The sequence below is a fragment of the Malurus melanocephalus genome, unplaced genomic scaffold (assembly GCF_030028575.1).
Source record: "Malurus melanocephalus ecotype Western Australia unplaced genomic scaffold, MMel_1.1 scaffold_22, whole genome shotgun sequence".
Classification (NCBI taxonomy): domain Eukaryota; kingdom Metazoa; phylum Chordata; class Aves; order Passeriformes; family Maluridae; genus Malurus; species Malurus melanocephalus.
This window is the reverse complement of record NW_026623254.1, coordinates 3,030,036-3,056,323: the sequence shown is the minus strand read 5'-3', so window position 1 is coordinate 3,056,323 and position 26,288 is coordinate 3,030,036. Positions and strand designations below refer to the sequence as shown.

At 38.0% G+C, this 26,288-nt stretch overlaps 1 protein-coding gene across 4 annotated transcripts in view; it reads left to right on the top strand.

The window, feature by feature from the left end:
- ERC1 (ELKS/RAB6-interacting/CAST family member 1) overlaps positions 1-26,288 on the top strand; it is a 269,145-nt gene that overhangs the window by 81,314 nt on the left and 161,543 nt on the right. For all 4 annotated transcript variants that reach the window (XM_057390065.1, XM_057390061.1, XM_057390063.1 and 1 more), the window contains 4 exons: positions 3,942-4,109; positions 20,449-20,586; positions 21,917-22,057; positions 23,110-23,250. In XM_057390065.1, the coding sequence (XP_057246048.1) occupies positions 3,942-4,109; positions 20,449-20,586; positions 21,917-22,057; positions 23,110-23,250 (588 nt within the window). The remainder of the gene's footprint in view (positions 1-3,941; positions 4,110-20,448; positions 20,587-21,916; positions 22,058-23,109; positions 23,251-26,288) is intronic.

Sequence of the window (26,288 nt, the reverse complement as noted above, 5' to 3'; positions counted from 1 at the left end):
GTATTCAGTGTCTTGTGCTAGAGAGTGGGGAAGGACAGTTGAACTAATTCCTGACCTGAGCAGGCCCTGGGAGCAGTACAACCATCCTGCATTGAGTTTGTAACCCTGGCAAGAGCCAAACAAGCTCTGCACAAAGCCAGGCGTGTGCACCTCTGCTCCATGGCAGAGCTGTGTCATCTGAGTTATCTGCATAACTGGGAGTTCAGTGTTCATAAAGAATTCACTCTTACCTACAGACCATACTGGGCATTGCTGCGGTTTGTATAAGGAGGTGAAGAGTCAACTCTACTGTAGTTAATAAGRAYRATYAATGTCAAAAATAGAGAATTAAAKTAAGTCTTGTGAGCTACCACTGCATTCAAAAGCGGTCGATAAACAAAGCTTCAAAGTTTTAATTACAGGCCATGCTACCAGTAAAAAGGCTTAACTATTTTTTTTTATTATTTTTAAGATATGCTTGCGTATTAGTAGTGGAATATCACAAAACTGATCCTTTTTAAAGGAGATCCTTTTTAAAGGATCCTTTTTAAACTTGGAGACTTCACCTAACAATAGCTGCAGTGCRTGAAAAGCAGTCTCAACTCACATACCAATTTTAATTTCATGTCTCTGTGCATTWCTGAAGATCTTTGAATTCTGAGTGCTGACATAGAATTACTTCAACATCTGCTTTAAAAAGTGGCTGGCTCCTGTTATAAGCCTTTGCAGGTTCTGAACACACGTTGCAGGATCAGTATTCCATCTGTTCCTTTTGCTGCCTCTACTGTAGTTATACCTACAGAGAATTAAAATTTTGAATTTTGCTGGTACAGAGAAATTGGGATTGGRTATAGCATTGTGGGGGTTGTACCTTCTGATTTCATGGATTTAAATTGATGGTTCAGCCRTGGTTTGGACAGGTGAAAGGCAGATGAGAAGAATCACTCAGGAAAAGAGTAGCACGCTGTTTTTTSTAGGCATCACTGACATCTTCTTAAACCCAAGTGGGAATCACCAGGGTTAGAATACCTTGCGTGCTACTGTACAGTGGAGATTACATTAAAATTCAGGAAAAAAAACCATATTTTCAACCTAAGTCCAATTTAGTCAAGCTCCTGAGTCAGTATGAAACTCACTGTGGACTTCCAAAAATTTAAATGATTTCCTTGTAATTTCTGAAATAGGACTATAGGGAATATTCTGAAAGCTTAGATTGTAATTACAAAATCCAAAGATTCTAGAAAAGCTTTAAAATTCAACTTGTATTAAATATTGTTTCATTTGTTGTGTTTATTTTGGTAGCTATTTGAGCTACTAACATACTGCTTTCTTTTTAGAAATTTGGACTTTTGCATGTTCAACGTATGTCTAGGCATATTTAGARCAGAGACTGTAGAATGTTAGTGCTGCTAGAAAACTGTGAAGACAAATCAGTGGTTCCCAACACAGTTTTTCATGGTTTATTCTTACGGTGAAGAAATATAAGTCTTGTGGACGGTATCCACCTGAAGAGAGGTTCCGGTGGCACCTGTGTCCAGGATGGTCTTGTCCTTTCTTGGTGTGTTGAAGGTGGCAACCAGGGTGCTTCTTTGGCTAAAGCTTTGTGGGCACCTAGGTGGTGCAGGCAGGGCAAGTGAGCTAGCCCATAAGATTTTACTTACCATTTATAATTAAAGCCATGGCAGTCCATTATTCTGAAAGCACTTAGATGAACCCAGGGTTAAGACAATGCCATCCAAAATGCAAAATTCAGAAGAAGGGGCGTCAGCACCTCAGTAGCTGTTTGCCTGCTCGTTTCCATGTACTGAGAAAGTCCTAAGCTGACTCTGTTGAAGTTGGCATCACCTGACTCCCACAGACCTCAATTCTTGTCACTGTGGGAGGATGCCATACATAAACTGAGCTGACATGAATAAACAAGTGCAGTGTTCTGCCAGAAATAGTGCTAAGGTGATGATTGTGTGTCCTGCCAGCCTTTGAAAAGACYTTTGAAAGTGTTTTCTGTGGTTTCCCAGGCAAGGACCTCACACAAATAAAACCAGGAATGTGATTTATCCCAAACTGTAAGCTAACATAGAGTTCAAAGAGAATAATCAATCARAAAATGGAAAGCATTCTGTGGATTAATTTCTATTTGGAGATGTCCTCTTTTCACTTAATACTGTACTGTAGGCATCTGGACTGTCTCAAATATTTTGCAACACAGCAGTTGAGAATATGTGGATTTTCTTGTGAGGGAGATTTTCAGTTTCCCTTCAAAAATTAATAAATGTGACTCTTTGCTTTAATATCAAAGATATCCAGAGAGAAACATACCTAATCAATCCATGAAACTGCATGTTTTTAAAAAGCAGACAAAGCCTGATCCACCTGCTAAACCTTTCATTGCAAACACTAGCTGTCCTATAAATCATATTTGGGTAAGACCTGGTACTGTAATATCCCTGCAGATTATACTCCATGCCCCACTTGCTGGGTGAGAGGTCAGGAATGTGATTTTTAATAACKTATGTGTAAGTGAGAAGGCTCCAGACATGGAGGTGGCAACGGGATTGCAGCGCTGATGGGGAGAGCAGGGCAGCTCTTTTCCCTGCTGGCAAGTGCTCATTGCTCCGTGTGAAAGGAGTCAGACAAAACAGCAAAGGATTTTGTGGATGTAACACACTGGAAATGCAGAGCCTCAGMGGCAACTTTTCCATTAGCAACTCAAAAGAAAATGGAATTAGAATAACACATTTAAACTAAATGTTGCTCAAAATACCGTAAGCATAGTAAATTCCTAAATTCTTACCCTAGCTGGGCTTGTACAGAGGTTGTCATCTTTTCACTTCATGTCTCTGCTAGCCTGTTCTGTACAGAAAGACCAAGAAATTCATTGATCACTCTGTTTACTCTGTGTGACTGATGTCCTGTAATGGATTCAGCTAACAGGAACCAAATCTGATACTGTCAAATAAGATTAGCAGCCAAGATGGMAGATTTGAGCTCTGTCTGAATGCTGAGTGGATAGGGGTCAGTGGGTTTCTTTTGGTATCTCGAGCAGGTCGGTGGTGTTGGATTTCGTATTCCACAATAGGCTTTGAGATTAGTCTGTGCTCWGTGGTGACCTTATTCTTCTCATCAAATTTATATTCAGGTAGTTCTGATTCCTTCTCCCATTTCCTTTATCTTGTGAGCTCTGTTTCATGTATGGAAGAAAAATGCAGAAGGAAAAGGAAAAGCAGAAGATGCTCAACATGCAGTTTTAAGCTTGAGGACTCCATAGAGATCCCAGAATGTGTTACAAATTTGCTGTGGCATTGGGAGCTCTAATTGTGTTTATGTGTCCAAATTGCTCCCACAATRTCCTGTACTCTSTCATTTGTTCAATTTTATCTTTAATGCAAAACTGCATGCTGCAGAAAAYATGTTTGCTTTTTAAKCCAAAATATTCTTAGCCATCCTAAGGTAACCTCTTTCCAGTTTTGATCTGCAGTGGCTGCAAAGAGCTCTGCTTTCATTACTTTCAAGCTCAGCTGCTATTCTGTTTAAAACCTAAAATATACCTTTTTGGTACAAGAAGTCAATGTGTATTTTCAGAATATTACTAATGTTTTAAATAAAACRTTATGTTTCCTTACATGTGAGAGAACTTCTCAACAACACATTGTGTTGGCTTCTACTTTGAGGAGAAAAAATTCAGTATGGTATGATATAAGCCTGAGTTATTTGAGATTTTCCAAGAATGAGCATTAGTCTTACATAGTTTGGGAATAACACAGTTGTTTWTTTTTTACTGCTTAGTCTCCTGTCACCTGTGATAACTATTTTATCCCAGTCTTAGGTATGTTGAATTGTTAAAGAAAGGGGTGTTAAATTTCTGAATCTATTTGTAGTACTTCCCTGTGGAAGCATAGTTTAACTTTTCTAAAATTTCTCTCCATCATTGCTAAACAAACCTTGCTCTCCATTTCTGAATGCAGGTGGATGCGTTACGGTTACGTCTGGAAGAGAAGGAGACCATGCTGAATAAGAAGACAAAGCAGATTCAGGAGATGGCAGAGGAGAAGGGGACTCAGGCAGGCGAGATCCACGACCTCAAGGACATGCTAGAGGTGAAGGAACGCAAAGTTAATGTTCTTCAGAAGAAGGTGAGATTGGAATGTCTAAATCAGATAAACATTTCTGACGCATCTCGATTTCCAAAGCTATCAGAGTCTGAACTAGAATGTACATTCTGGAGGTGAACATCTGAGTCCATTGATATAATGGGAATATGATGAAGAATGAATTTCATTTTGAATTTTTGACAAAAAAAAGTAGAATTCAGGGCAGAGGTTGTTTGCCTTTCAGTGATTGCATGTGCTGCTTCTGCTTCCATTTTAATATTACCAGTGACTGAGGCATTTTTATGAGGGCACATCATCTGGAAAATCAGTCCTTTCACACCCAGCACCTTACCATAGTCACTCTGATTTGAAGCACAGGGCCCTGGCTGACTGTGACTTCAGTATGTGACTGAATGAATGAGGGGTTGTATCAGTGGAAACAATTAGGATGRTTTCTCTGTAACCTACTTGGAAAATTTGTTAAGAGCTTTGTATAACTTTTGTTAGAAAAGCTGTTTTATCATATTTAATATTCTTGGGGACTGCTAGAATAGGATAATGAGACTATCCTTCATATCTTTCTGGATAAGAAAATACAGACCTTATCAGTGAAATGGGGGAGGTCTGGGTAAAAAAAAATAGGAGACCCTGTCAGGCAAATGAGAGAGTTTTCCCAAAGGGCACTGAGTCCTGGGGCAGGGGATGTCATTATGGATGATGGTTGGCAAATTTCACACAAAGTCTATCCCAATTTTCTGCTGTACACAGTGAAAAGAGAGGAATGCATGTATTCCAATAAATTTGAATTTGAAGAATATTTTTTTTCTCTATATTTTTAGAGAAGCTGTTCTTGGGGCTCCTGTTCAAGGTATTAGGCTGTGAATATGTTGTTTTGGTTTTTTTTTTCCTGTAGACGTTTAAACAATTCTGTGGAATTCTTGTGATATTCACAGTTCAGAATATTGATTAATTTCTGACGCTTTGCCAATGCCTTTTCTTCTTGTCTATAACCATAAATCATGAAGGTTTAGGTCATTTCAGCTCTGCTACAGCAAACATCATGTGGGAATGAAAGTCCAGGCATGGACTTTAGCCATAAATCAGTCATTAATAATTCTAGAGCAGAGCTCTAATTCCCAGTGTTCATGGTCTCATTKTTTTGACTGTTCATCTTTTTTAGAAACACAGATTTCTGATTTTTGTGCTGTGTTTCTTTTTGTTTTACAAAAAAGACAGACATAGATTGAGATCCCAACTGAATGTTTAACCAGGAGGKGGGGAATCTGACATTTGCGTAAATGTTAAATGTCACTGAGATTGCTTTATTGCCATTTACTCTTCTTACGCTGCTTTTTCACACGTTTTCTTACTTTGCCCTACTTGACACTTGAGAATGATTTTTCATTAGATCATTTGTAGGCAGTACTAAAGGTTYTTTTTTTWAAAAATTCTTGTTTCTTTGAGACCACTGTAATCCATATTGAGACAGTTCCATCTTTTGTCTTCATGCATCTGGCCTGTTTTTTCAGGTTTGTTCACAGCTGCTTTCAAGTAAAAAAACCTGGTCTGTTCAGATTAGAAAGTAAGGAGCCAGGCTTTTAGATGTAGAGACTTTGAGGTCCTGTTCTAGAYAAAGTCCCATCCAGCCTGGCTCTGAACACTTCCAGGGATGGAGCATCCACAGCTTCTCTGGGCAGCCTGTTCTGTATAAAAATTATGTAACCTATCTGTAGAAAAAATGTATATTTCCTGCTGCTAACTGTAGAATCACAGGCAGAGATTTGAATTTGCTTTTGCCTTGAAGTTGCTGGAGGCATTTCCTTTACCATGAACAGTTAAATTGTGGGGGTTGTAAATTCAAAGATGATTTTTTGCATTTCTGTAACTAGCTAACCTAGAATATTCTTCTTGAGAATCCAGGTGTCAATTTTTTTATCTGATGTTTCTGGTGCAATGTGRAATTACTTTTTATTTTTTGTATAGCCTGGGGTAAATAACTAAAAATTCGGGCCTTTAAAGTTCAAGGAGCGATGCCTTTAACTCAGATTTTTAATTACTTGTCCAGACCTGGAATCAAAGACTGGGTATGGGATTTTCTATTCATAGGGTTTGCATTTTCTTGTTCTTTTTAACGTTTTTCCACAGAAAAGTAGAGCTTGAGAAAATACCTAAGGAAGGACTGGTGTGATTTTTTTAGTATGTATTATTGTGGAAATTATGCGAACTTCAATGAAATCTGTTTCAGGTGCTAGGGAAAAATTTTGAAGTCTCATTTTTATCTGCTRTATATGGCTGTCCTACTATGACTGCAGATAGCTATTTCTGCTCTCTGCCTGGAAACTCAGAAGYCTGTGGCTTCTCTCATATAAATATTTTTCTCTTAATCCTTGTAAACCATGATTTGCTACTTCTTTTGTTTTGCATTTCTAGAGTGCATCTTATTGAAGTGCACATCTTGTTTTCTGCTTTATCCAAGTGCTGTCTTTCWGACCTTCCAGGACAGTTCAGAATTTTATTGCCATTAAAAAAATATGCACTCCTTAAACTTTTTACCTTTATACAYAATTGTCTTACTATTCCTCCCTCTGATTACAAATTGGTATGTTCAGACAGATCAGGTTTTAGTCTYATATTCTAGTGGAAGATCTGAAGGCACAGTTTAAAGTATCTTCAGAGTTCGTAGATATTACAGATAGTGGTTTGTTTGGGTTTTTCCTTTGCTGGCTTAATTATCAGATAGTAAATGTTTGTTTTAAGTTTATTGACATGATTTAAATGGTATTCAGGCATTTTAATTTAATAGTGGCAGACTATGAAAGGCATGTGCTAAAAAAGGGCATTTCTTGTAGAGTGTTAATTAATATTTTTCTGTGGAAATAATATGTATTTGGAAGCAGTAGTTATGAGAAGGAACAGGGTACAGATGTTGGTGTGTTGAAGGAATTTAACCAAATTAAGAATTGGATTAATAGATACTATTCAGTTTYCGCCAAGTACTCATCCCTCAGCAGGTACTCAGATGTTTTTGAAGTTGGATAGTTTTGAAGTGGGATCCTAATCGACTACATTTTGCACACTAATATTTTATAATGGTAGGTACAAAAAAAAATTGGTAGCCAAAGCTGAAGTGATGAAGATCTGAAAGAGCAGAATTTATTAAAAAAYCATTAACTTGCCTAAGTTGCCCATTTAGGAAAAAGTTGTTTACTTCTTTTGAAATTTAGAGATATTGCCTGCACTAGAATGTAGCCACAGTCAAGTGGGTATTTGGACCTCATAATTTTTTTATTTTCTGTGACCATTTTAGATGTGTAGTCACCTGTTCTGGTGACACTGACAGGGAATTGATTGGTGTGGTGCCCAAAACTGTGCTATGCTAAAATGCTGCTTTTTAAACAAAAAAAATTATTTTAAATTCACCCTTTATTAATGGATCTCCATTTGGATTCATTGACCGACCACTGCATGGTTTGCTTTGTGAACAATTATTTTTGTTCCTTTTATTAAAGCTGGTGAACCATAAAGAATACTTTTTAGTCATCCAAAAACCAAGGTGAAGAAAGTAATGAAATTTTACTGGTTGATTATYGGTTAAAAGACACAGAAGAAGATTATGAACAACAAAGATCTGAAAAATTAACATGACAATTGGCATCATTACTGATACCCAGTAGGCACTAAAATACATTTTCCAGGTTGCTGAGGAAACCACATGCTTCACATTTTAAATCCTGGAATCTTTCCAGTTCCAAGATCATACAGTGATGCAGCTTGGTAGTATCTTTATTTTAAACAATAGAAGTAGGACAAATGCTAGAAATGTTGAGACTTTGGCTTTGTGACTGAAAATTTAATGCAAAAACTTAGTTTTATAGAGCTTCAGGATTATTTTTCTCATTTCATTGAAAATAAATCTTGCATAAAATCTCATTTTAAATTGTTAGAACTCAAGGCAATGGGAGACTGTCTTTGAAAATAAAATAGGGCCCATGCTGGGCAAATTCGAAATCTGAACCTGAAAATCATTAAATGGTGTTTCATTACTCTTTTTGCCACATATGTCTGTCTGTGCTGGTAGACAAGCATGAAAAGAAGTGAGGAAAAAGAAATCAATATTTTGCAATCAAGGCATTTTAGGGAAATAGCATTTGGGACAAAAGATAAGTAGTAGTACCCTGAAAGAAAAAAGAAAAAAAAAACAAAACAGGAAATCAGTCACCTCTTGCTTTGGGATAGGTCATGTTTTGTCTTGGGAAAGGGAGTTAACACTCCCTTCTTTGTGCAATGCAGCTGCAGGCAAATAAAATGCAAGTTTTACTGTCTGAACACAGCAGTGTTTTTGGCAGCTCTCCATGCTCTATGTGATAATTGACCTGTGATAAAGGAAAAACAGATTTTTTTTTTTTTGGTGGCTGTGCTGACTTGTTTAGCTAGAATTTGGGAAGATTTCAAATGCTCCTGCACTTTTGATTAAGAAGCATTGCCTTTCTCCACAGGAAATAAATGTCCTTTGCTTTTCAAAAAGCTTAGAAACCAGAATAAATACCTTATGCTTAATGATGAGAAATACTGTGTGGTAGGAGAGAAGGGCTGCAAATGAAATGTACAACTCAGTTGTTTAAAATCAGTAGTGATCATAGTAACTATAACAGCAATATTGGTTTAGGATTCATAACTTTTGAAGTTAAGTGTGCTTTAAAGTGTATTTTCTTTTTATTCCCTCATCTGTGAGGTCGCCTTACCTACTCAGACAGTTCTGCTCCAACCCTGAAGAGCTGAGAGAGCTCAGAGAAGGAGCTGCGTTTTCAAACATCTAACTCAGTTTATGGTAGTTTCATCTGCCTGCTGGGCGAATGAATATATGATTTTCAAAGAACTAAAATAATGCAGGATGGACTTTCAGGTATCCATTTAAGACTCTAGAGTGGCATTAASTGCTTAAAAATTCCACAGTGTTCACACTGTAGGCAATGGTTTGTTCATACCTGCAGCRTGTCCAGGTCTTTATTTGTGCAAACTGTACAGCAAAGAATAACTCAGCAGCAAAGAGCAAAGGCTGTCCCAGCAGAGATGGGCTGCATGTTCATTTACAGAGTGGGTGTGAATGTGCCCTCCTCTTTCAGAATGGATAATTTTTTGTCCCTGTAACATATCCATGGGCAAGCTTATTCTCTGCTTTTAGCATGCTCGGGTCATGAACGTTTGAGGAGGAGCACTATACAGGCTTGGCTCATCAGCCCCAATTCTGCAGGGAGGGAAAGGGAGATGCACTGCACTTTCTGCTCAGCTGGAATTGATCAAATAGGTACTTTTCTTCATACCCAGCACAATTACAAGAGTATTTCTGTAAGGATATCTCTGTCAGAAAGAGCTGTACTTACTGCTTTTTTACTCCAAGTCTCAAGTCATGCTGCTGAACTGGTTCTAAACCCATTTCAGAGATTTCAAACTCCACAAAAAAGACCAAATATCCCCACAGGCTTGTGTCAGCTTCTTTATTAAATCTGACAGACATGACCTCAAAGATGTGTCCTGGAGCGTCATGGGGAACTTGTGTCTCTGTGTCCCTGAAGGGAAATTAGACCTTTTCTGCTGCTGCTTTTTCTTTCATTCAGACCTTTCTGTTACAGGCTTGCTGATGACCACTGAACAAAGCAAAATTGAAATTTGTGGCTTTTAGAAATTTCTAGAAACTTTTCTGGCTTGTTATCCTTTGTTTTCAAGATGATCCAGTAGCTTCTCTTTTCACCAGTATACTCTCAGGGTTGCTTTATCATGTGGAGTGGGATTTTTAGATAATAGTATTTTTTTCAGTTAGAGGAATAATAGGATAAATAAGACAGGCTTTTAATCCATCTCTCTCAAAATACTACTTGTAGCAGCAATCAAAGTGCCAAAGATGACTGAAGAGGCTTCATTATGTGAGTTCAAATTCAGCATAATTATCCTGTGACATTTTTTTCATTTCTGCCACCCAGGCAGGAGATAAGTTGTTTAATTTCCACATGGAATATTAGGACACAGTACAGAATTTATTTTCATTTTACATGATCACTTTGAAAGTAAGATTCTTGCACCTTAATTTTGACTTTCCAGTTCTCTGACAACCCATTAAGATCTTTTAGAGTAATTGTTGCCCTGCTCAGGTGACATGATATGTAATTTTTTTTTCCATAAATACACAACTAATAAGATTATATTAGGGCAGGGGAATAACACAGTTTCTTCATATCACTTTTCAATTCCTTGCTATTTAAAGGTACCTTACAGAGTTTGTTACAGCAGCTTCAGGTAGATCGCTTCCCTCTCAGCAGAGGCTTAAGCTCATAAGATTTGGTATCTTTRATTCTTTTGAGCCATATAATAACATACTTTTTTGTTATTTGGGATATGAGTCCTRAAAGGTCCACAGACATAACTAGAGACAGTATTTTCCGTGGCAGATAGTCCATAGTTTACAGGTGCTGGTAGAGGTGACAGCATGTTCTCCAGGGACTTACCCAAGCAAATGCTATTTATACTATTACAGTAATTTTTAGTGCACAGTTGTGACTGCTACTGCAGCAACTATGGCAGACAAACCTAYTGGATTCAAGTAAGGTTTTATGCCTGCCTATGTTATCATTTAGAATTTTTAAGTGGAGAATGTGCTGCTTTATTTTTATATTACCATTTATTGATTCTGGAGAATTAAAACCATGTGGWTTTTATGTAGSCCRTGTACCTATATTCCCAAATGTATGRTAATRTTCTTTTGAAAAAATCAAATGTTGCTTTCATGGGTGTAAAAGATTTCAATTCAGTTTTTTATTTTGAGATCTAATGTAAGGAACACTCTCTCCATTTATATTGATGTTTTTAAAGAATCGCGCCTGTTGACTTTAGTAACTCAAGTGCTCAATTGGTTTTTTTTTCTGAAATAATCCTTGTAGATAAGAAGGCTCACACAAAGAAGGAAAACAGGCCCGTGAGGTTAACAATGTTGGTTCTGTAGTTCAGCTGGTGCAGATGGATAATGCAGTGTTTTAAACCAATGCACACTGCTGTAATAGTGTCCCACAAGATTGATAGAAGAGCTCAGTTACAAGAAAACTCCATTGGAGTTTCTGGTATTATCTGACACCACAACTCAGCAAATCTGGCAAACCTGTCATATATGGAAGGAACTTTTTTAGTATCCCTCAAAGAGGAGCAGACATTTTAATATTTTGTCCTTCTTGGGCCTTGAGATAACCTCTTGATTGGCAAGATGGGACATTACTCATAGGTAGGGGGACTGACAAATTCTGGTTTCTTGAAGGGATCTGGGATGACAGCCAACTCTGGGGCCCCTTGCCTTCATTATAAATTAAACGTGTAGTTTTTCTGGCAAGATAAAGCTAATCAGCTTTGTTGGTGCATTCACTGCCATGCAAGACAAACACAAACTTCCCTATGATTGAAGAGGCAGGAARAGCAAGGGTGTGTGCCATTTTTGAGGTTGCTTACATCAGTCTTCCTCAAAAGGCTTTTCACTGCTCTCTGGGTTCAAGACTTCACAATTTCCAGCCCTTTTGGTCACCAGGCATTTTCTGCCCCTGGGGGTTTTGTCTGAGCTGTCTGGATCAGACATTAGTGATTGTGTTACGCAGCTTAGGGATCTTCACTAGAACAAGGAAGGAGTAATTTTTCAGTTTAAATCAATGTTTTCCTGGATGCAGGAGTCAATTTTGAACCCTCTAGKCTACACAGTCCAAGCTGTGTCTCTGCGCAGTATTTATACAGTCATTAGGACTGTCATAAGGCACAAGTTTATTCATAGGTTTCAACTCAGTGATTTCACCCAAAGGATAGGAAAGCTGATCAATGTGGGGTAGTGTCAACGAAGAAACTAAGGTCCTGTTGTTCCAGGATAGCATGCATTTGATGTTTAGGRTGCTCCTCTACATGGTAAAGAGGTTCCAGCAAATGATGGTACTAATTTATTGCATCAGGTTCTTAAAATTTGTAGGGTTTTGGAGTGTGGACCACTAACTAATGTGAGAGTTTGATATTTAGAACCTATCATTGTGTTCTGAAGTAATTCAGTGCAGTGATAACTAAATACTGAAAAATACACACAGACAGACCCACACACACACAGACACACACACTCTCTCCTGTTTATATTTACAGTATGACTTCCTAATCCCTTCCTATTCATCGCTCCATATCCTTTCCAGGACAATGAAGCAGGACAATCACAGTTGATAGGCCATGTTTTACACTGGGATTAGAAGCATCCCTCCTTTCTGGAGCTCCTCCCTGTGGGTTAGGAAATTTTACCCTACARTGTGTCTTTGATCATAATAAATCAGTTCTTTGGACAAAGTAATTCAGTGTGTGAATTGTAATTTAATTTAAAATCTTTGTTCAAGTTGTACGGCCTTCTGCTCGAGYGATCCTAAATGATAATGTAAATGGAGTTTAGTTTGCTGTGAGGATTTCCTTTATAATCAACATTAAATCCCATGTTCCCATCCTATCCGTTGGTCTTTTCTGCTCCCTGATTTCCATTCTTGGTTATCTCASTTCTCTGAGGAGTTAAGCCTTTTCCTTTCTTTGTGTCTTTTCTCACCACCTTTTTTTTTCCGCAATGAGACTGTGATATGCAGCATTGTACTGTGTGTCTCTAAGAAGGGAGATGACAGTAGTTACAGTGTCCTTACTCTGTGTAGAACCAAACCCAAAATCTCAATCAAGTCTGGGAAATGAAATCAGTATTGCTGAGTAAAGAAGATCAAATTGCCATGGAATGAAGACTGTTTCACAATAATTGTCAGTGAAATACTGCACTTGGTTTATCCAAGTAAAGTAGTTTAATTGTTAGTGTAGAAATTTTTTCACTTTACACTTCTAAAATGTTGCTTCAGGTGTTAACCCTGTGAACCTTGAGAAAGCAGTGCTGCAGCTTATCTTTATTCTGCTTCCTAMAAAACAGAATATCTGATCTAACCTAACAATTACTAGGTTGATTTTTTGCCTTTGTTTTATCAGCTTTGCCCRGTAAAGTACTTTTGGTTTTCCTTTTTTTGAACATTTGGGAACCATCAATATGAAATTACTCCAATTTCTAGTATTTGTGTTTTCTCTGTAATGAAATTTCTGAATTCAAATCTGTGCATATTTTTGTCAAAGCCTATTTAGAGACTTGGAACAGGAGTAAGCAAATGTCCCCCAAATAGTTGGGTTTTTAATCCTTTTGTGTTTGGTAGGTCGTAAGAGTAAAACTTTGGAAAACACAGTCTTAGAGATTGCTTCATAATGTCAGGACACAGCTGAAAGGAGGATTAGCTTGACATTATTCTGCATGGTTAGGCCAGGATTTCAACAAAAYGGATGTTGCTCGTAATTAGATTGGGAAATTAATTATCTGATGATTTAATCAAGGTTCTCAGTATAATGACATTTTAATATACATGAAATAAATGAGTAATATCTGAGCTTCATTGAAGAGGAGAAGCAGGGTTTAAACTATTTTGTTTGGCTGTTTATGATGGCAATGTTTTATTTTGARTTACTTGTGGGAACCAAAGTATCGCACTCAAGTTGGAACCAATAAATTATCTTAATGAACCACCAAGGTTGAAATCTTGGTGGAGGATAATGGCTGCAGTCTCTTAACTGATGAATACCAACAAGAACAAGGGGTCATTGAGAGAAGCTCTAGATAAGAAGACAGAAGCTAAGATAAACCAGTGATTGAGAGTTTTTAAAGGATTATGTAATTTACCATATGTAACCAACCAATTGGCTCATATATTGCCAGATCAAATCTCTTCTGACCAAGTTTTGCACTTTTGTTATTTAATTGCATTTTACATAAGGTATTGTCCATTCATATTAATATCTGTATGCTTTGAGTCATAACCAGTATCAGTGGGCTGAAGAGGGTCCCTTCTCTATCGGCTCAGACCCCTTCCTTGTCCATGGTAGGATTTTATGATTCAAAACTCTGCTTTTAAACTGGGTTAGGCTATTGATGTTACTGAACCTCCTCAGAATGAAGCAATTCCTTAACTAAATTTAACTGGTTTACAGCTGTCTAAGGATGTGAGTCATTGCTAATGTGTAATATTTTCTAGGCAGTGCTTTGGAACGGTGACGCTTAAGAACAACGTATACATTGGCTCCCCTGAAAATATGAATTTCAGGACTTTTACCAACTCAAAAATCAATTTGAACTCTGTTWAATTTTTATTTTTCAGCCCCTGATTTGAATTGTGCTGGAGTATGTTTGGAAGCTTGTAAGGAAAATGTCTCTCCGTATCAGTTTTCAGAAATAGCAAACTTTAGTGATAGGACTGTGTCAGGTTTGAAGGAAATTCAAACTACTTATTAGCAGAAGAAAAGGATTGCAAACATGATAACAATATTCTAAGAAGATGATTGGAAAGATCTGGTTTAAATACTGCTTGTTAAAGGGAATGTGACAGTACAGAAAAAAAAGCCTTTACTATTTAGAAGATACTGGAATTACAATTCACTTTATGGTGACTGTTCTTAGTTCTGCTTTGCAGTGATCTGTCAGCAAACTGGTGCTACCAGAGGTTGGTTGGATGTGCAAAAGAAAGGAGTACAGAAGAAGACAAAGGGATAGAAATAGATGTCCTTAGAAATAATTTATGTAAACATGGATGAACTATTTTTCTGGCTGCTATAAATCTACTCACAAAGCACCCTTGTGTGAAAAGGCAATGGAATGAGAATAGTCTGTTGGGTCAGTGTCAATTCTTTGTTGCTCCTTTACTAGTGGTGCAAAAAAATTAACTGTCTATAAAAGTTAAGTCAATTTTTCTTGAATCAGCACTTSTTCCTGCACACCATTCTTTTCTCAAGTCAACCTGATTGTAAGCTTAGGTCAAGAATAAGGCATTAATATCATGAAGTGTCCTGCAGTTCCTTGGGTTTTTTTTTTCTTTGCTTGCAAGTTGCTTCTTTTTGAAGCAGTAGCAATGTGCCTGTTTGTGATTCATGTATTTGAGAATTAAGGTTGTACTTTCAGTAGAAATCACAAAAATAAATTCTTTATCCTTTGTAAGCTGCATAGACAGATTAGTTCTTCTCATCCTTGAAATAATTGTGACAGACAATCCATTTTAAAGTTTCTAAAATCTCAGTTTTAGACATCTGCATTGTTAACAATTGCAAAACAAAACACTTTATTTGTAAAGCTGAACACTCTAGAGTTTCATGCTAATTTCAAAGGACTTTTKGCACATTGCAGATCACAAGAGTAAAAATGACAAAGATTTTATCTGCTGGAAAAGCAAGCGACCTTTCTTTTTGTTTTGATTGGGAATTGTTTTGAATTTTAACTCTAACACGTGTAGCAGTTGATAAGATTGCTTGTGCAAGATGCACCATAATGCTGGAGTTTAGCCATTTAAAATTCTCTTTTTGGCCTGTCCTCCTCTGTGCTGTCCTCATTCTTTTGTAGCCTGGTTCTTTTTCGTAAGATAAACGTATCTTCCTTTGTTAGCCCATGAAAGACTTCGAGTATCAGTTCAAGGTGTTACAAAATCCCACCATTTTAAATTCAGCAACATCAGGACATTTCCAAATTCCACACAGTATTCCAATGTGATAGTGCAAGAGTAGTAATGTTCCAGATAAGCATTGAATTAGAGGAGCAGTAAAAAGAAAACTTTATTGGGAAACAAAATAAAAATTAATCCAGTCTTCCCGGGGATGGTTTTTAGTACGATGGTTCAAGAACAAGAATTTCTGAAAATTGCTTGACAACAGTGTGACTATGTTCATATCAGTTGGTTGGATCTAGAAGTAAAAAAAGCATGCTGAGTGCAGCTGAACTTTGGAAGAAACTCCGATTTGCTTTTGCTGAAGTCTTATTCAAAGAAGGAAAATTGTTTGATCTGTCCTGAATGTTAAAACAACTTAAAAATCTCACCCTTACAAGAAGGAATACATTGCCTAAAGCTTCACGTTGTTGCTAGTCTTGGGAATTTAACCTTTAAAATTAATAACAGGGATATTGCTCTGAGTCTAATGATTCAATACAGTAATATGAATGATATTCACTCATGTGRCAGACCTTACTGCACACAGTCACAGAATTTGTTAATGCTAAATTAAATACAGATTTTTGCAATTCACRCAGGACTGTTCTAGTGGTACTTTTGCAGGATTTGCAATAGGGAGACAGTTATTGTGGTGAGGATTKCAGCATGACATTGGTAAAACTGGAGCTTAATCATAGAAGACTGACCAGGTAGCTGCTTATAGGCTTCCATTATGTTCTCAAAAAAATGAAATACAGTAATAATTATAAATCCAGTAGTACAGCTTTCTTGAACAGTCTCCCTTAAAGACTTAACGTGATCTCTYACTAGCCTCTTAGCCCTTCCCCCTAAGCAGTATTTTTTAAGATGTTTTTTATGACATCATGTCTGATTTAACGTTGTCATTTGGCTTTTGATGCAAGCCCATCTTTCTCAGCTTCTCAAATACTGTGGGACTCCAGCAATTCAAGCATGACTGTAGACTCTTGAATTTTTATTACTATATTAGTATTTTTACATGAAAGGGAGTGGCATTCTTGCACCTAGACAGAGCTGTAGCTGTTCTAGCATCACATGTCTGCTTACTCACCCACTCTCCCTTCCAAAAATATTTCTTTTGTCCTCATGTTAATATTCCTGATGTGGAAAGAAACATTTCTGCCTGTGATTGGTGATAATCCATCATCTTGTGTCATTGACCCTGGAACTGGTGTGACCAATAGTGCCTTTACCATACCAAGGAAGAACTGTTTGGAAAGGTAACAGCCTATGCAAAGTTGTTTATTTGAATGGCTGTGCCACAGGAATGGAACAGAAACCTTCTGAAACYCATCAGATTATTGAGATCCTGTTTATAGTGCTGCTTCCCCCAAAGGAAAGCTATCATCAAAAAAGGGGAGGGCTAAACAGAACCCTGAGATCCTCTTTGCACATGTGCTCGTGTATTACACTGAAGGAATACTGTCAAGTGTTAAATTGATTGTGGAAAAGGTTTCATGACCAGTTCTCAAACCCACTTCATTTATTTTGAAGTCACTGATAGAATAGAAATTGTTTTTGAAGTGTTCAATTTCCTCATGCCCCAGGGCATGGCAAAAGGGTGGACAYTGTCTCTATAGAAGAATTTCTTGGCTGAAGCATTAATACACAGGATCTAGGAAYCTCTAACTAGAGGAATCTGGGAATCTAGTGGCCTTGATGGATATTTAACTGGATGTGTTTCGTTTGAATCCCTGGGCTGTTTTTAATTTGCATTTGCGTGGGCTTTTCACTGAGTCTGTATTTGCAAGAAGTAGAATGCTTCCTTGTCTTCGGAGCAGAAYGCCAGAGGAAACTTCTCTTGCCTCTGCCTCTGTGCTTCAGGGCTGGAAGGCAAAATAATTAGTTCCACACAACTAAGAATAAATCACCCAAGTTGAATCATGATAGTGCCTGACAATGATAATGCTGGAAAAAATRTTCCAGTAAATCCTTATTGACAAGAAAGTGTGTAGAGCAGATGATTCCAGTGTAGCTCTGTGTACCTTTGCAGTAAGGGTAGTGTTGCTGACTTAGCCATAGATTGCTGTCTTTATCCTGCAAAATAAATAAACATGGCAAGACTGAAGATGGTGAATAATTAAAAATAGTATATACCTTTAATTTTTATTGTTGGGGTTTTTTAGAAATCTGGTACAGTTATATATATATTCCTWAGGTTTGTGGAATATTTCAGAAGAGATTTATTATCTCTGAATATTTCAAAAATAAACAATGCTCATTTAATCCTTGTGCCTCTCTGTCTTCCACAGGGCTTGGAAATTCCATTAAGGGTTATTTAATTTTTTCTTGGGTAGAAAAGAAACTCTTTTGGTTATCTGTTTGACTTTCATCAGTTATTTGAGAATTTGTTCAGAATTACCTTTTTTTTTTTTCCTTTGGTTAGAAATATATTGTTTATTCTTTTTTTAAAGTATCCTCAAACTACTTGCAAGGATGTAAGAGCAAATTTCTTCATTAATTAATGGACAGAGTGTAGACTATTCTTTGCTTTCTTCAGATTGTATCTTTGTGGAAAACTTATAGGTATAATTCATGACAATATTGCAGATGTAGGAGAAAAATGGAATAAAGGCAATTGATTATTGAGTATGATATCATAGGAAAATTTTGCATCTATTATTACAGAAATATTTCAGTTTTGACCCATTGTGCCAGTTCCCATTTTCTGTAGTCTAGGGGCCGTGTTGTTCAAGGGAGACTCTGTTACCTGACCCCACAAAGGGCACAGCTGGAGCTACAGTGGGTTTTTAGTCAGTATCTAAACGTGACTTGGAATATTTTTGAATACCTGCTGTTCCCTCAGTGATAACAAACTCCACTATTTGTTGCTCCAGACTGAAAAATACGTATGTAGACTGAAAGAATAGACAGGTTCAGACTTGATACAGATTACATTTTTGTTCTGGGATTTTTTTTTAATACCAGAGGGTGCCGTTGCAATGGGRAGGTGCAGCACTCATACACAGTGCTGTCATACAGCTGTCACCTTRCTCTGATCCTTGCAAACAGTAACTGAAACATGAAAATGCACACTAGGTTTGTCCAAATAAAAGCTTGTGCTGCCTTGGTGAAGACCTTAATGTATGCTGAAGCTGAATTATTTATCTGCTCTTGTGAGTGGTTTGCTCACAGCAGAAGCCACTCTGCACTATCCCCTCTTCAGCCAGACAGAGCCTTTGGCGAGAGTGTTTCTCCTCCTGAAGTAAACATGGGTCTAAGAATAACTCAGCCTTCTTTGTAGTATATTTTCATGGCTGGCTGTCCAAACAGCCACCCTGTCTAGACAGCTGATGACACTGGGAGCTCCTGAAGTCAAAAGCAGCTGTATGGGCTACCCTGGGGCGTGTTGCCTCCTCAGCAGTTCTGCGTGTGCGCACCAGAACTTTTCAGTCAGAGCTGGTGAGGTCCATTTAGAAGCTCCATGGGCTGCAAATGTATGCTAAAAAGGTAGTAGGAGTGTATAAAGGTGGAATTTTCAGTTCTTACCATCGATTCTAACTGACGTGCTGTGCCACTGGTTATGGTTTTTTGGTGCTCTCCAATTTTATTTTGTAATGTCAAGTGGGTTGTGCCCAAATTTATTTTTGAGCATGACTTGGAAGCCTCATGCTTTTTTTTTTTTTTTTTTTTTTTTTTTTTTTTTTTTTTTTTTTTTTTTTTTTNTGCTGTAAGCCAGATGTACTTCCAATACAGATAGCAAAGTAGCAGTGCATGTGGGTACAGTAATCACAGAAACTCRGTTTTTCCAGGGTTGAAGAGTAAAACCTCAGTATAGTTGCTACATTTCCAGTAACCAAGCAGCTGCTAACTGCTGTTCAACAGATGAAACAAAAGGCTAGATAATGCTTTATTTTACCATTATGACACTGGGCTAGTTAGCCTTTGGGATTATGTTGTCTGGTTGCATTATTTCTTACAAATGTCTTTGAAAGAGTATCTTGCTACAAATATTCTGGAGCTGGGTAGTTTATGTGATCCATAACATTCATTAGTTTATAATGTGCATTTGCTGATGCAGGAAGAACTTGCCAGAACAGCACAAAAAGGAAGCAACTGAGAAATCTGTRTACATTTTACTTCTTTGTTGATAAGTTTGTTTTTGACAGGTTATAATGTTAACATGTCTGTTTCTTTTGATGTGTATATATGCATAAAAGGGGGTTGGCATTAAGTCTTTTCACTGTATCAAAAGATATATTCAGAACTCATAAATAGATGAAATTTTACACTCACAGAAAACAAGGCTGATACATTTTCTGCCCAAGGAATGGCACTTTGTGATAGTCCATTAATTATATAGCAAGCCACCATGTAAGATGAACAAGAAASTTGCCAGTGCAGCAAAAAATAGGATGGTACCAAAGAAAATGCTTAAAATAATCCTTCTTCACAACTTGATAATTATCAAGTGCCTTTTTTAGTTTACATATGCAGTAAGGTTTTTGTCAGCTTCTTTCCTTCCTTAATACATTTCTTGATGTCTTTGTTAATGTGGTGATCATCCTTCTGTCACACAGTGTCTACCATTCTCAGAAATCTGGAATAATAGCTTTTCTTTATGTTCTTGTGAATGTTGTTTAGACTTGCTCTGAACTTCCTTTGGATTGTAAAAAGGTTGCTGACTCCTTGTTGTTACTTTATGGTTTTGGATCATTTAATGTTTTGATGTAGGATTGTAAGAACTACACCTTTGCCTACTTCCTTTGCTTTAAGAATAATTTTAATAATTTAATATACTCCTAAGAAGATTTTGGATGGTTTTGCTTGCTGTGTCTTAAAATTTACTCCTTTGGTTCAAGATTGAAAACCTTCAAGAGCAGCTGAGAGACAAGGAGAAGCAGATGAGCAGCTTGAARGACCGAGTGAAATCCTTGCAGGCGGACACCACCAACACTGACACTGCCTTGACCACGCTGGAAGAAGCGCTTGCAGAAAAAGTGAGTATGGAAAGCGCTGAAATTCCCTGGGGAGCTGTTCCTGCTGGCAGCCTGTCCAGAGGGGCTGTCCCGAGGCGCTGTCCCCTGTCCGGAGCCACCGTCCCCTGTCCGGAGCCACTGTCCACTGTGCGGAGGCGCTGTCCGGGCGCGCTGTCTCCTATCCGGAGCCGCTGTCCCCTGTCCCCAGGCGCTGTCTCCAGGCGCTGTCCCCTCTCCGGAGGCGCTGTCCGGAGGCGCTGTCCCCTGTCCGGAGGCACTGTTCCCCTGTCCAGAGGCGCTGTCCCCTGTCCGGAGGGGCTGTCCCCTGTCCGGTGGCGCTGTCCGGAGGCGCTGTCCCCTGTCTGGAGGCACTGTCCTCTGTCCAGAGGCGCTGTCCCCTGTCTGGAGGGGCTGTCCCCTGTCCAGGGGCACTGTCCCTTGTCCCCAGCCGCTGTCCCCTGTCTGGAGGCACTGTCCTCTGTCCAGAGGCGCTGTCCCCTGTCTGGAGGGGCTGTCCCCTGTCCAGGGGCACTGTCCCTTGTCCCCAGCCGCTGTCCCCATTCACCCGAAAGCGCTCCCAGTCCGGGGCGGGAGCGGCGGGAACGCGTCCCCCGCTAGAGGGCGCTGCAGCACGCGCGCTGTGGGGGGAGCGGCGGRATTCCCGCGGTGGAAGCGCCGCGATTATCCCGGTAAATGAACATTTCTGTCTGCTCCGTTCTTGGGAAATAACCGGCTCAGAGATAGGCTTTCCCATTCTCTCTGGTTGGGGCAACTTTCTGGAGTAACTATATGTAATTTTTTTCACGATTCCCAGAGAGCCAGGCCTACAGCTCCTTTAGGCTGATTCTATGAACTGTGGCAAATCTTTACCTGAGGTTGGGTAATTTGTTTGCATCCCTTCAGCTTCCAAGGTGATCAAAGCCCCGTTGATATCTGGTTTCTGTTGATAACTGAAAAGTTATTTTGTTGCCTTTTTTGTACTGCATATAAATCCCGGTGTGCTCTGAAGGACCGCAGATTTAACTGTACTTTTTAGAAAAATAAGATTTAAATAAGTCAGGAAACAAAGCACACCTGGGTTTAGGCTGATTTTGATAAACAGAACCAGATAAGCTGGGTGTATTGCAACTGAGAGCTGAGAGGGATCCAGGGACCCTTGTATTTCACAGCAATGAATTCATAGATTTCTCAAGTTTTCTCCTTCTTGAGGATCTTTACAACTGTAAAGAAAAGAAAATGGCAATACGCTCCTTYTCCTCGTTTTAACTTTGTCAGAAGTGTTGTGATAAGACGCCTCAGAAGCTGAATTGACGAAGAGGAATTTTCCTCACAGAGCGCTTTCTTTTGTCAGGAAAAGACCATTGARCGTTTAAAGGAGCAGCGTGACAGAGATGAACGAGAAAAGCAGGAAGAGATCGACAACTACAAGAAAGACATTAAGGACCTGAAAGAGAGAGTCAGCATTTTACAAGGGGATCTCACTGAGAAAGAGGTTGACCAGCAGCACGAATATGTTGTGATGGAATTGTTTATTGTATACGTTTATGTTACATTTGAGATGAAGAAAACTGTTCCTTTATAGTAATTGTCCTTCAACAAAGCTTATCTGATAAAATACATCATTTGAGAATTTGCAAAGCATCAGTGTTTCCAAACCACCTTTTCAGGGATAGCAGCCATCCCCTTGTTTGCAGCAGTTAATCTTATTAGTGGTGAATGACTGATGGTCAATGATGGCATTGACTGGAGCTGTGCTTACAGACAACGGAAGGCTGGGAACAAGCTTGTCCCTGTGTAAATGTGGGGAGGAAAGAGTAGAGGCTGATCAAAGCTGTGGGTGCCAAAAGCATGAGGATAATGTTTGTTCCTTTATTGAAACAACACAGCTAGTTCTTTGTACTCTTGAGTCCTTTTTTGATTAATTAATTTGATTGCTGGTAATGAGCCAGTTGGCTAGACAAATTACCTTAATTATATGAGGGAAATATAAATGTTCTCTGTTTCTGTCTTGTGTACCTACAATCTTTTTTCAAAACTCAAAGTAAAATAATACAAAAATATGTATACATGGAAATCAGCATTTGACAGGGAAAAAAAACAACACAAAAATGATTTAGAAAGAAAGAAGTTGAGATGTCTTTTGGAGTTAGGGAGCATAAATCAATTTCACCCCATGGAAGCTGTAAAAAAAAAACAACTTTGAATCCCCTCAGTGGCTAAATCTGCTAACTACATATGATTTTAAATGCAATTTTACTGAAAACCAATTTTTCTTAAACATGACTGTCACTGGAGCACAAGTTCCAGTWTACAGAATTGTCCACCTTTAATTATTGTTTTAAAATTAATTTAGACAAGGTGTTATTTTAATCCTGAAMGCCTGAGTTAATTCAGGCTGTCTTAAGTCAGTGACACAAATATCCTGAAAAAAGACATTGTTCTACATTAGATTCTGAACTTGGTGTGAAGGGATAGAAAGAAAACAAAGACAGAATAAAAACCAGTTATTGCACTTACTTAATTATTTCACATCTTTTAATTTAGACGTCATTACTGGATCTTAAGGAACATGCTTCATCATTAGCTTCATCGGGACTGAAGAAAGATTCAAGACTCAAGACACTGGAAATTGCATTAGAACAGAAAAAAGAAGAATGTTTGAAGATGGAAACTCAGTTGAAAAAGGTAATCTTTGTTCATGATTTTATATGTGTTGTAAGCATGCAGTTCTAAACACATTGCCTGTGTCTACAAAGCAAACTTCGGGTCTTAAAGGAAAATTCTGTGAATTTCTTTTCAGCAAGAACTGAACATCGTCCATGCAAACCATATTGCAAACTAAGCCTATCAGGAAGTAACTTTCAGACAACTGTGCTAATTTTGGATTTCACTTACTGCAATAACAGTGCTATTGGCTTTTTTTGTTAGCAGCTACTAGGAATTTAAGGCTTAGAATGCTTCTGTACAGTTTGTAGCAACATTATGCCATTAAATTGATGTAGCAGCTAAAAAAATAACAGCTAAATATTTCACATACCAATTATCAATGCTTACAGGTGTTAATTTGATAAATTCAGGTGCAGGGTTGGCCCTGCTTGAAGGAAAGCATAGAAATAAATGAAAAGGTTGTGCCACCAGTGTGGCACACTGGTGTGATTTTGAGTGTGTGATTTTGAGTCATCAGTTAAAACCTTTTTAGAATTCCTGTTGTGTGTGTGCAAGGTGGGTGTTAATACACCTGAGAACTGTGTAAATTAAACTCTGTACATGCATATCTAGACCCATGTTTGTCCTTCTTTTTTCATTCTGTGACACAGAATCAACTGTTCTGTTATTCAGCATCAACAGAGCACGGCAGCAAAAAAATGTAGTTGTACACATTTAGTTAGTCTCACAGGCTGTTTTCAGTGGTATTTCACAAGACCTGAAGGACCCTTTAATTTGAATTCTCTGTCATGAATTGCAGTTTCACCCTGTTTCAGTGTCTTAGTGGTAATGAGTTGATGAATCTGTCATAGCCAAGATTTGCCGCATGTTGTTAGAGCATGCTTTTATCCAAGGTAGCTACTTAAATTGTTGTCACAATAGTTTCAGTTCTACAACCAAAAAAACATTGATAGCCTACTATAATCTGTGTGAAATAACTCAGGAAAATATAGTTAACTTTCACTTGGATATGTTTTACACCTGCAGTAAGTTTGCATTTTTCTTTAATAACCTTTTTTCCAGCTGTTTCTGTTTTCTGTTTTTACCTTCCCAATGTGGTTTTTTTTTTTTTGTAGCTTGCACAGAAGTTAAAAARTATTTTCAAAGGCTTTCTCTTTCTAAATGCATTGCAGATATTTATTCAGGCACTTTGACATTTTCAAAACGGATTAGTTCCTTCTCATCCTTGAAATTATTATGACAGATAATCCAGCTCCATTTATAGCTTCTAAAACCTCAAATTTTATGCATCTGCATTGTTAATAATTGCAAATAATTGTCATAATTATTAACCTTCAAATTAATGGCTATATGAGAGCATTCAGTTTCAAACTGAATTAGAGGTTCTTTCTGTTGAGTTTTATTACATTATCTTAGTGGAGATTTGCATGAGACACAAGCAGGAAGGAAGGTCTTGTGTAGCTCTTAAGAGTAAATGGCTAAAAGCTTTTTCTTTTAGGTTGTTCCCCTCACAGTTTGAATGGAGAAGTGTCCAGCACCAATTCCCCTTGCCTCTTACTCCCAGCTAAATGTTTAAGTACTTTCAGTTAAATCTGTTAGCCCTAGAAGTTAAGAAGCTGCCAGAAGRGACTGAATTGGACTGCTGTTAAGTCATTAGATAAAAAAAAACTTTGGTAGTCCTTAGGAAAAACACTTGCTAACATCCAGTGAGCCTCAGAGAAACCATGAACCATGCAAGCTTCCACTCTTTCTGTAAAAGGGATTTAACTTTATACTAAAAAATATTAACYGAGCGCAAGGGTGCTGAAAACTTGTTGTTATTGTTTTTAGTTCCATGTCAGTCTCCAGTGTCTCACTTGAAGTATCCACTTCTTGTTACTATTCCTCTTCTCACTAATAACTATTTTATATTCATTCTCTACTTGGGGACTAAAACKGCAGTGTTTTTCATATTTGGGGTTGTTTTTTAAAATAACATTACTATGGTTATGCAAATCTGTGTGCTTAATGTTCTAATTATTCTAAACATTCACTGCCTCTGTGCTCAGTTGTCATCCTGCTGCTAGCAGGAGACGCACTGGGAGATTCTGGAGGCTGAAAGCAACTCATAAATCCCTGTTGAGTTTACATGGCCTGGTGTCCTGTCTTCATTTTGGCTGAAATGGAATCATTAGAGGCAAATCACACACAGGAGGTTCTCTCCCTGTGTTTCTGTGAAGTGGTATTATGCTCTGTGGTGCTTTTTCTTTTCTTTGGGAAACTTTTTCCAAACTACTATTTTAATGTATTCGTTTTRTAGTGAAAAAGTTTTCCTTTAATTGTTCCTCAGGATACTTTTTTCCCCAGCTTTTTCTGTTTTGTCTTTCCCAGCCAGTATACCTCGTTTCATTTTGTTTTTCTAATCAGGGAGAGACCAACTACTCTTAGATTTTTTTTCCAGGAAAAATGAGTGGATTTTTGTCCATCTTCATTTCCAGTGCATAGTTTTTCTCCTTATACATATACTCCTTATTTTTAGGGAGAAGAAAGAGTCCAAAACCAGATGTTAACAAACTTCCCCTTGGTGCAGTTCTACAAACTTTTCATCAGAAAATGTTAGCAGTGATTCCCTGCCAGGAAAATACCTTAGATTCAACAGGCCCACTCAGAGGGGTTGATTTGGTTTTTTTCCTACAGTGGTGTTCTTCAAAKTCAGGAGAATAGTATCCTTCAAAAAAACAGGGGAAAAAATTATTCAGTCAAGTGTTAATCCAAATTCTTTCTTTCTGAAGAATTAGCTTGGTTTGTCTAATACAGACTCTGCTGGTTTTAGCTTTTGTGAACATGGATTTCCTCCCACAACTGAAAATATTGCAGATAATACTGGTAGATGAAATTGGTTTTTGTTCTCAGCTGGTAATTGTTTTTTGTTTTTTTTTTTATGAGAAGGGACAATAAATGATGTATTCAACACAAAAAGACTACCAGGGAAATCAGGATGTCTTGTAACAGTACAAGTAAAAATCCATCAATTGTATTTGGCATGCATATTGTGTCAGTTACTGAATTAGTTTTCT